This window comes from Artemia franciscana, unplaced genomic scaffold (assembly GCF_032884065.1).
Source record: "Artemia franciscana unplaced genomic scaffold, ASM3288406v1 Scaffold_1294, whole genome shotgun sequence".
Taxonomy (NCBI): Eukaryota; Metazoa; Arthropoda; class Branchiopoda; order Anostraca; family Artemiidae; genus Artemia; species Artemia franciscana.
The window spans coordinates 14,871-27,024 of record NW_027062784.1 but is presented as its reverse complement, the minus strand read 5'-3'; the positions used below and the strand labels follow the sequence as shown (position 1 = coordinate 27,024).

At 33.4% G+C, this 12,154-nt stretch overlaps 1 protein-coding gene across 1 annotated transcript in view; it reads left to right on the top strand.

Annotated features, from left to right (window-relative positions):
* LOC136042441 (pyridoxal kinase-like) overlaps positions 1–12,154 on the top strand; it is a 49,914-nt gene that overhangs the window by 22,926 nt on the left and 14,834 nt on the right. The window contains exon 4 of the mRNA XM_065727407.1: positions 9,817–10,096. Within this exon, the coding sequence (XP_065583479.1) occupies positions 9,817–9,848 (32 nt within the window). The 3' untranslated portion in view covers positions 9,849–10,096. The remainder of the gene's footprint in view (positions 1–9,816; positions 10,097–12,154) is intronic.

Genomic DNA, 12,154 nt, shown 5'->3' with positions numbered 1-12,154 from the left:
CTATTGGGGGGTGATTTGGAAAAATGAGGTGTTTGTAACTTAAGAAAGGGTGACCAGATCTTAATGAAATTTGATATTTAGAAGGATCTTTTGCTTTAAAGCTCTAATGTTAAATTCCAACCAGATCCTGTGACATTGGGGGGAGTTGGAGGGGGAAACTGGAATTCTTGGAAAACGTGAAAATTGGGGTATTTTTATCTCATAAATAGGTGATCGGATTTTAATGAAATTTGATATTTAGAAAGAATTCATGTCTCAGAGCTCTTATTTCGAATCCCAACCAGATCTTTTGATCTTTTGGTTTAAAGCTCTAATGCTAAATTCCAACCAGATCCTGTGACATTTGGGGGAGCTGGAGGGGGAAACCAGAATTCTTGGAAAACGTGAAAATTGGGGAATTTGTATCTTACGAATAGGTGATCGGATCTTAATGAAATTTGATATTTTGAAGGAATTCATGTCTCAGAGCTCTTGTTTCGAATCCCAACCAGATCTTTTGACATTGGGGGAGTTGAAGGGGGAAATCTTGGAAAACACTTGGAGTGGAGAAATCGGGTTGAAGCTTGGTGGATAGAATAAGCAAATGTCCTTGATACGTGATTGGCGTAACCGTACTGGATTCGCTCTCTTTAGGGGAGTTGGGGGGAGGGGTTCAGTGATTTGGCGAGTTTGGTGCTTCTGGACGTGCTAGGGCGATGAAAATTGGTAGGCGTGTCACGGAGCTGCACAAACTGACCTGATAAAGTCGTTTTCCCAGATTCGACCATCTGGAGGGCTAAAGGGAGAGGAAAAATTAGAAAAAATGAAGTATTTATAACTGACGAGTGGGCGATCGGATCTTAATGAATTTTGATATTTAGAAGGACATCGTGACTCAGAGCTCTTATTTTAAATCCTGACCAGTATTAAGCCTCTGATTTTCCTTTTAAATCAATCTATTGATTCTTAGAATTTTGTTAGAGCTCATACTATGTGAGCTCTTGGGTCTGAGCTCTTCTTGCCTCGTCACAAGTGCCATATGGGTTCTTAGCTCTTGTTTTGTTCTTCGCTTTTGTTTTTGGCATTGTTCAATTTTTGCTACCGCTTATTTTCGGACAAGATATATCATTGGTCTTCACTTTTGTTTTTGATTCGTTGTAATTGTCGCTGACACAAGTATTCTGAGTATATGTCTTTGTTCTTCGTTTTCGTTTATCCTTACTTGACATTTTCAGTACCTTTTACCTTTGCTGCTCGGGTTGATCTTGTGACGTTTGATGGTCTAGGTTGTCCACTTGTCTTCTGGACATTATGAAACTACTTAATACGCCTTTTTGTAAATAGACTTATTATACTCAATATTTATACTTAGCTGTGTTCCTCATGCAATGTTGCAAGAGACACAGATATAAAAACTATAAGTTCAGTCGTAGGAGAGGGGTGTGGGGTAGAAATAATGTAATTTATGCTCTTGAAATATACTAATGAAAAAAGGCCTCAGTCATAGGTTGTTTTTTTTCAATAATATGTTTCTTGTGTAGTTTGCCTTTATCATAGAGGCTAAAAAGATACAACCACTACTGAGACAAATGTCACATTTGTATGCTCCTGAAATGGGGTCATAGGTATAATGTCCCTCACTTTCCCCTCTCCCCTCCGTAATTAAGGCTCTTAACGAATTTTCTCAAACCCCTGACCTATATAGATTGTTTTTTAGGCCATAATTTTAGTTCCATTTGTAGTAGTCTCACAATCTCCACTTCTGTTTCATCAAACAGATTTAGGATCTGTGGTGGTAGTTCCATCGTTAGATTATCTTCAAATCGGATTTTGAAGTTGTTAAATAAAAACAGACAAACTTTTTCAACTGAAAATAAGGACCAGCATTAAAAACTAAAACGAACTGAAATTGTATTGTATGTGTGGTGGGTTGCCCCTCTTAAATAAGTCGCTTTTTTCGCTAAAGTATCTTAGAAATTTTAAGAAAGATTATTATTTTAGTTAAACGACCCTTGTGTTTCAGCAGTCATTCTTTGGTAATCGGAACTAAAAGTCTAACTATAGCGTAAAGTGGAAATATTGAAAAAGGTGAAAACGCCCTCGTATACAAAATCATTTCTGTTCGTTTAATTTTAATGTTGCTCCTTAATTTCAGCTGAAAAAACTTGTTTTTTTATTATTTAACTTCCGATTGTTTTCCAAATAATGCCAGGAAATCCTGCTCCCCTCAACGGAAAAATCTCTTCCCAAAGAAAATTCCCTAAAATAAAGTTTCTTCTGCGTAAAATACCCCCCCTTCCTCCTGGGAAAGCTACCCCTAATGATTCCATTCTCGCTATAAAAAAAAAAAAATCTTCAGAAAATTGTCTACAGACGATACTGCCGTAAAAATTCTCCTTAGCTTACTTTCTTATGAAATTTGAAAGTCGTTAATTTCTGATCGTCTTTCAAATCATGTCGGAAATATACCCCTGTGAACTTTTTTCCTGGAAATCACCCCCCTCCCACCCCCTCTGGTGAAAAGTTACGCAGTTACAATTACGCATCCATGTTTCTTCTGGCAAAAAAATATATTTTTCTTCCTGTACATTTTGTATGAAAAAGCTTGTCACCTCTACATTAAAGTTCTCTGCTATCGAATTTAACGTTGATGATTTTCATTTAAATTTCTTGAAGTTTTGTTGGCATTTCCCTCTTTTTTTCCAAAATCAGGCTAATTTTCTCAGGTTCGTAACTTTTGATGGAGAACACTATGCTTAATGAACTTCATATATTTTGAATCAGCATAAAAATTTGACTCTTTCGATGTGTCTTGTTATACAAACTCCTTTCTCCAGAGCTTTGGTGATTATTGAGCTGCTACGCTCCTTACTTACAGTTTGTTATCACGAACTGTTTGATCATGGTGAGCAATTATTTGTTCAACGTCTGTCTGAGTATGAATGTCTGCCTCACCAAGACATTCTTCCACTGACAATGTTTAAAACCAGGAAAAATGTGCGCTGCCTAATATTTTGCTTCATAAATTTCAGTTTTCCAGGAAAAGCTGAAATTATACCCTTTTTAAATTGAGACTGTTCCCTTGTAATTATAAGGTAAGGTCATTCAATCTTTGGACAAATTTGTCAATTTTGCGATGTCTAATTTTTATTTCATCAGGCTTTCTTTTAAATCTGAATCTTTACTTTCCAGAAACTCTAAAACTAATTCAAAAATTGTTTAAAAAATTTTTACTTGCACTTTTCGACAACCTTTATTTTTTAAATTGAGACTGTTCCCTTGTAATTATAAGGTAAGGTCATTTAATCTTTGGACAAATTTGTCAAATTTGCGATGTCTAATTTTTATTTCATCAGGCGTTCTTAAAATCTGAATCTTTACTTTCCAGAAACTCTAAAATTAATTCAAAAATTGTTAATTTTTTTTTTTTACTTACACTTTTCGACAACCTTTATTTTTTAAATTGAGACTGTTCCCTTGTAATTATAAGGTAAGGTCATTCAATCTTTGGACAAATTTGTCAATTTTGCGATGTCTAATTTTTATTTCATCAGGCTTTCTTTTAAATCTGAATCTTTACTTTCCAGAAACTCTAAAACTAATTCAAAAATTGTTTAAAAAATTTTTACTTGCACTTTTCGACAACCTTTATTTTTTAAATTGAGACTGTTCCTTTGTAATTATAAGGTAAGGTCATTTAATCTTTGGACAAATTTGTCAAATTTGCGATGTCTAATTTTTATTTCATCAGGCGTTCTTAAAATCTGAATCTTTACTTTCCAGAAACTCTAAAATTAATTCAAAAATTGTTAATTTTTTTTTTTTACTTACACTTTTCGACAACCTTTATTTTTTAAATTGAGACTGTTCCCTTGTAATTATAAGGTAAGGTCATTCAATCTTTGGACAAATTTGTCAAATTTGCGATGTCTAATTTTATTTCATCAGGCTTTCTTTTAAATCTGAATTTTTACTTTCCAGAAACTCACTAATTCAAAATTGTTAATTTGTTTTTTTTTTTTTACTTGCACTTTTCGACAACCTTTATTTTTTAAATTGAGACTGTTCCCTTGTAATTATAAGGTAAGGTCATTCAATCTCTGCTATCGAATTTAACGTTGATGATTTTCATTTAAGTTTCTTGAAGTTTTGTTGGCATTTCCCTCTTTTTTTCCAAAATCAGGCTAATTTTCTCAGGTTCGTAACTTTTGATGGAGAACACTATGCTTAATGAACTTCATATATTTTGAATCAGCATAAAAATTTGACTCTTTCGATGTGTCTTGTTATACAAACTCCTTTCTCCAGAGCTTTGGTGATTATTGAGCTGCTACGCTCCTTACTTACAGTTTGTTGTTATTAATATATTTATAACAGGGTGTATTATTTTAATGATGACATGCTCTACTATTTATATATCCAACTTACGACTTGTGCTCTGCTGGTTTTATTTTTTGTTATTAACATATTTATAACAGGGCGTATTATTTTATTGATGACATGCTCTACTATTTATATATCTAACTTAAGACTTGTGCTCTGCTGGTTTTATTTTTTGTTATTAATATATTTATAACAGGGTGTATTATTTTATTGATGACTTGCTCTACTATTTATATATCCAACTTAAGACTTATGCTCTCTGCTGGGGTTATTTTTTGTTATTAATATTTTTATTACAGGGTGTATTATTTTATTGATGACTTGCTCTACTATTTATATATCCAACTTAAGACTTTTGCTCTCTGCTGGGGTTATTTTTTGTTATTAATATATTTATAACAGGATGTATTATTTTATTGATGACATGCTCTACTATTTATATATCCAACTTAAGACTTGTGCTCTCTGCTGGGGTTATTTTTTGTTATTAATATATTTATAACAGGGTGTATTATTTTATTGATGACATGCTCTACTATTTATACATCCAGCTTACGACTTGTGCTCTGCTGGTTTTATTTTTTGTTATTAATATATTTATAACAGGGTGTATTATTTTATTGATGACTTGCTCTACTATTTATATATCCAACTTAAGACTTGTGCTCTCTGCTGGGGTTATTTTTTGTTATTAATATATTTATAACAGGGTGTATTATTTTATTGATGACATGCTCTACTATTTATATATCCAACTTAAGACTTGTGCTCTCTGCTGGGGTTATTTTTTGTTATTAATATATTTATAACAAGGTGTATTATTTTATTGATGACATGCTCTACTATTTATATATCCAACTTAAGACTTGTACCCTCTTCTGGGGTTATTTTTTATTATTAATATATTTATAACAGAGTGTATTATTTTATTGATGACATGCTCTACTATTTATATATCCAACTTAAGACTTGTGCTCTGCTGGTTTTATTTTTTGTTATTAATATATTTATAACAGGGTGTATTATTTTATTGATGACTTGCTCTACTATTTATATATCCAACTTAAGACTTATGCTCTCTGCTGGGGTTATTTTTTGTTATTAATATTTTTATTACAGGGTGTATTATTTTATTGATGACTTGCTCTACTATTTATATATCCAACTTAAGACTTATGCTCTCTGCTGGGGTTATTTTTTGTTATTAAAAAAAATTTTTTTATACTTTTTTTTATACTTATTTTTTTATACTAAATATTTTTTGTTATACTCAGAATACTTGTGTCAGCGACAATTACAACGAATCAAAAACAAAAGTGAAGACCAATGATATATCTTGTCCGAAAATAAGCGGTAGCAAAAATTGAACAATGCCAAAAACAAAAGCGAAGAACAAAACAAGAGCTAAGAACTCATATGGCACTTGTGACGAGCCAAGAAGAGCTCAGACCCAAGAGCTCACATAGTATGAGCTCTAACAAAATTCTAAGAATCAATAGATTGATTTAAAAGGAAAATCAGAGGCTTAATACTGGTCATGATTTAAAATAAGAGCTCTGAGTCACGATGTCCTTCTAAATATCAAAATTCATTAAGATCCGATCACCCACTCGTCAGTTATAAATACTTCATTTTTTCTAATTTTTCCTCTCCCTTTAGCCCTCCAGATGGTCGAATCTGGGAAAACGACTTTATCAGGTCAGTTTGTGCAGCTCCGTGACACGCCTACCAATTTTCATCGTCCTAGCACGTCCAGAAGCACCAAACTCGCCAAATCACTGAACCCCTCCCCCCAACTCCCCTAAAGAGAGCGAATCCAGTACGGTTACGCCAATCACGTATCAAGGACATTTGCTTATTCTATCCACCAAGCTTCATCCCGATTTCTCCACTCCAAGTGTTTTCCAAGATTTCCCCCTTCAACTCCCCCAATGTCAAAAGATCTGGTTGGGATTCGAAATTTTGAATATTTAAGTTTCATCAAATTTAATCTTTGTCATCAAAAGTTACGAGCCTGAGAAAATTTGCCTTATTTTGGAAAATAGGGGAAGTTTGTTAAAAAAAAAAAAAGTAAATGAAAATCACACCATCGCATTCAGTGTATCAGAGAACACTAGCAAAAATTTCAAGCTCCTATCTACAAAAATGTGGAATTTCGTATTTTTTGCCAGATGACAGATCACGGGTGCGTGTTTATTTATTTATTTTTTTTATCCCAGGGGTCATCGTATCGACCAAGTGGTCCTAAAATGTCGCTAGAGGGCTCATTCTAACGGAAATGATAAGTTCTAGTGCCCTTTTTAAGTGACCAAAAAAATTAGAGGGCACCTAGGCCCCCTCCCACGCTCATTTTTTCCCAAAGTCAACAGATCAAACTTTTGAGATAGCCATTTTGTTCCGCATAGTCGAAAACCATAAAAACTGTGTCTTTGAGATGACTCACTCCCCCACAGTCCCTGAGGGAGGGGCTGCAAGTTACAAACTTTGTCCAGTGTTTACATACAGTAATGGTTATTGGGAAGTGTACAGACGTTTTCAGGTTTTTTTTTGTTTGGGGGTGGGATTGAGGGGAGAGGGCTATGTGGGAGGATCTTTTCTTGGAGGAATATGTCATAGGGGAAGAGAAATTCAATGAAAAGGGCGCTGGATTTTCTAGCATGACTATAAAATAAACAATGAAAAAATAAACATGAAAAAGTTTTTTTAACTAAAAGTAAGAAGTAGCATTAAAACTTAAAACGAACAGAGATTATTACGCATATGAGGGGTTCTAAAAATACTTTAGCATAGAGAGCGAGGTATTTAGGAGGAGATAAATACCTTGCTCTTTATGCTAAAGTATTTTGGGCAATTTCAACTATTTATTCTACGGCCTTTCTTATTCAGGGGTCATTCTGAAAGAATTGGGACAAAACTTAAGATTTAGTGTAAAGAGCGAGGTATTAATGAGGGGACAAACCATCTCATATACATAATAAAAAATATATGAATATAAAAGTTTGTTACGTGACTTAATTTTTAAGTTAGTTTATTTTTTTCCAATAAAATGTTCTTTAGAAATTAAAAGTTCTAATTGCCTTTTTAAGTAACCAAAAACTTGGAGGGCAACTAGGCCTCCTTCCCCACCCCTTATTTCTCAAAATCATCTCATCAAAACCAAGAGAAAGCCATGTAGCCAAACAAAAATAAATTAATATGCAAATTTCATTTAATAATTTATATGTTTTGAGCCAAAATCAAAAATGCATTAATTCAAAAACTTTCAGAAATTAAATAAAAAAAACTAGTTTTTTTTAACTGAAAGTAAGGAGTGATATTAAAACTTAAAACGAACAGAATTTATTCCGTATATGAAATGGGTTGTCCCCTCCGCAATCCATCGCTCTTTATGCTAAAGTTTGACTCTTTGCCACAATTCTACTTTTTGAAATAATTAATAACTTTAGCGTAAAGAGCGAGGGATTGTGGAGGGGACAACCCAGTTCATATACGGAGTAATTTCTGTTCGTTTTAAGTTTTAATATCGCTCCTTACTTTCAGTTAAAAAAACTAGTTTTTTTTTATTTATTACAAGGTAAGGTCATTCAATCTTTGGACAAATTTGTCAAATATGCGATGTCAAATTTTATTTCATCAGGCTTTCTTTTAAATCTCAATCTTTGCTTTTCAGAAACTCTAAAACTAATTCAAAAATTGTTAAATCTTTTTGTTTTATTTGCACTTTTCGACAACCTTTATTTTCTAAATTGAGACTTTTCCCTTGTAATTATAAGGTAAGGTCATTCAATATTTGGACAAATTTGTCAAATATGCGATGTCTAATTTTTATTTCATCAGGCTTTCTTTTAAATCGGAATCTTTACTTTCCAGAAACTCTAAAACTAATTCAAAAATTGTAAAAAACAATTTTTTACTTGCACTTTTCGACAAGCTTTATTTTTTAAATTGAGACTGCTCCCTCGTAATTATAAGGAAAGGTCATTCAATCTTTGGACAAATTTGCCAAATATGCGATGTCTAATTTTTGTTTCATCAGGCTTTCTCTTAAATCTGAATCTTTACTTTCCAGAAACTCTAAAACTAGTTCAAAAATTGATTATTTTTTTTTTAAACTTGCACTTTTCGACAACCAGCGTACCTCAATAGGTAAGCGCAATCATTATGAGTCTTCCTCATTGTCATCATTGTGAAAATAAACGCATATTCAATGCATTGCTTCTTATTTTGTAGACTGCATTTATTATCTTTAAACTATTGGTGCAATGTATTTTTCAAGTTTTTCGCTACTTGATTTTTTCAGTGGATCACATAGTGAGCCTACTCTGATAGGTGAAGTCAAGCCTAAATTTAATTCTTCACTAACTAAAACATCTAAATCTCCGTGCACCCCCGCTCACGAATTGTGAATCTCTATTATTTTTTCATGTCAACGTAGACCTTTGTCGAGTCTTCCGTGGACTCCGGGGGTCCTCTTGGACTGCTTTGGGAATTACTGATTTAGAGCCTTAGTTTCGAAAAAAACAATATTTTTTTGTGTGTGAATGACGTCTCATTCGTATGCATTTAAAGAGCAAAAAAATACATAATAGTATTGAAATGACGTCATAACTTGTATAAAACGTTTTGTATTCGTACAAAATCTGTTGTTAGCATAAATAATGCCAAGTGGATAGCCCGACAAAATATACCGAGTTAATGGCCATTTGAGATTCCTTCAGGTGAATACATGTAAATTTTTGGAAACAAAATTTAAATATCATAGGTGGGGGCGAAGCATCAAGATTTTAGAAATGCATGGGTTGAGCATGGTTTAAAGGCTTAATTTTGGAGAAAAAAAATTCATATGAATGACATCACATTTGTATGCATGTCTATGAATTCTGTTTCCATTATTGGTGTTAATAAGCCTGCGTATTGAAATGGATAGTGAATCGAACTTCTAAGGCCCGACTTTTAATCGGACTTCTAAGGCCCGAGGGGTGCAGATCCAACTCTTGCAGTAGTAGAGTTTTTCTTTGAAATTCATTTCCATAGTAAGTTTTTCTAAAAAATTTTTATGCCTGACTTGCAATAGTCGAGTATTTCTTTTATTTGTTTTTCCATAGTAAAATTTTTCCGAAATTTTTATGTGAATCACGTCACAAATACTTGGAATAGTCATAATAAATTTTGATGAAGATGAGTGACTGTGCTAAATGTTTTCAAAGAACATTGCTATTCAATTTTAATTTCGATAGCTTAGAATAATGTGTCGAGATAGAAATGCAAAGGAATGTCTTTCTTTTCATCAAGCGAAGCTCTGCTACCTGGTATCTCTTATTTGTTTAATGTAGCTCTCAAACTTGAAATAGTCAGCGTTAAAAGCACTCGAGATGAGTGTTAACTTAGAAAATATTCCTAGTTTGAAACCTGGTGTAAATAGAGCAAGCATTGAATAAATGTTCCTGTTCTTAGTTCGAAAAACGCCACGTCTATACAACCCTTAATTTGTAGTACATCCTTTCATCTATCAGTGTTTGGCAAACCGGTATGTTAACCAACTCAACAAAGGGTTTTACACCATTATAGAATTCCAGTTATTGATGGCAACACTGTTGTACGTCTCACATGGAATGGATCAGTCTCCATATCGTCATCTTTTGGACCCGTTCCTTTGGGTAGATGTCTCTGAAACTTTTACGCGAGATGCTTGTACACTTCTTGGACTAAGTATTGACAGTCCATTAGCTGTTTGGTAAGTTTTTTTTTCTTTGAAAAACATGGCCGTATCCAGTGGGGTGGGGGGGTACATTTTAAAGTTTTTTGTAGCCCCCTAAAAGCAAATCCTTTTGTAACCCCACTCCCGAAAAAAATCCTGGATACGTCCCTTTCAGAAAATATTATATCCAAGGGCCACTTAACTTAACTAGAAAAAACATGATTATAAAATCAGTGCCATCTATAAAAGTTGCCAAAAACGATGAAGTGACAAAGCCCATTTAGGCTAAATATTTTTTAATTGTGTAATTTTTGTTGAAGTGATATATATTACATTGGCTGAAATATGCGCTTATTAATCACGACACATTTTGCCATTAGTTGTTTGTTTGTTGTTTTTTTTTTTGGGGGGGGGGGTGATCCAGAAGGTGGTTTCTGAGGCATGCGTGCCTCAACCCTGAAAGATCGAAAATTTCTTTAACTATAGAAATTAGAGGACCTAAAAATAGCGATGAGGGCTCAAGTTTTGTTGATGCTCCCCCCCCTGAAACATTAATTCTATTTCTGGCCGTGGTTGTTCTATGTGATGAATGTAAATATTTTTGACGGATGGGTGATGGCTGGTGGTATATCTCTAATGAGGCATGACATAGATGGACAGAGAGACAGACAGACAAAAAGAGAGAGAAAAAAAGATATTGATGAAATAACGTTTTGAAGCGAAACTTACCAGAATTCTCTAATAGGTGTGCAATGCAAAAATTCAAACAAAACTGAAAAATCGGACAAGAGATTGGATAAAGAGACTGATTGTCTATATCTTAAAGCAAGCTTACAGTCTTTTGGCTTGAAAGTGGCTGCAATCATTATATTCTACGAAAGGATTTTGTTTTTCCTCCTCTGTTAGCGGGGCGCTGGAAGATCATCGAGAGCTGTTTAATGGTTCATAAAAAAAAAATGCCAAATCCAATATCTTTTGTAGCTAGCAAAAAAATAACAATATTTAAAAAAATCTGTTTTTTTTTTATGAAAAACTGCATTTTCTTATACAAGGTGATGAAAACGTTATAGCCACAGGGTATAACCTCTGTTAATGCATAAGATATTTGAGAGGTATGTGCGATAAAAAAATACCTTGTTGCTACTGAATTAAGTTACAGCGTAATTGAATAACCAGAATAAGTGAGTACTTTGGCATAGCTACTACATATAGTAAAGAATGAATTCTAGCCCATGGCAACAGAAATATTAAAATAAATCATCATACGCATGAAGATGCAACACATTCATCTTTTGACAAGATAATATAATGAAAACATCTTTTAATTGTGGCTTGTCTGGGGTATGGTGTCATATTTGTTTGATTTCCCTACTTGATTTCTTATGGCTCCTCTTTATATATGGCTCCGCTTTATAAGAAAAGCCATATGCTTTTTCATGTGTGTAATTATCTTTGAAAAAGATTAAATAAAAAAACAAGTTTTTTAAATGAAAGTAAGGAGCGACATTAAAACTTAAAACGAACAGAAATTACTCCGTATATGAAAGGGGCTTTTCCTTCTCAACGCCCCGCTCTTTACGCTAAAGTTTGACTCTTTCTCTTAACTCCACATTTAAAAACAGAAAAAAAAACTTTAGCGTAAAGAGCGGGACGTTGAGAAGGAAAAGCCCCTTGGCTCTCCGCAGAGGAATAATCAAAACAAAATTTGTATATTTTTTTTTTTTGCTAAATGGCTTTCTCATAATTTTGATCGAATGGTTTTGAGAAAAAAAGAGCGGGGGAGGAAGCCTAGTTGCCCTCCGATTTTCGGTTAATTAAAAAGGCAACTAGAACTTCTAATTTTTTTCGAATCTTTTTATAAGTAAAAGATATACGTAACTTATAAATTAGCTTACGTAAAGAACTTCTGTATTCTTATGTTTTTATTACATATATGAGGGGGTTCGCCCCCTCGTCAGTACCTCGCTCTTTGCACTAAAGCTTAAATTTTGTCCCAATTCATTAAGAATGACCCCTGAATTACAAAAGCCGCAGAATAATTAGTTGAAATTACTAAAAAATTTTAGCGTAAAGAGCGAGGTATTAGGAGGAGGT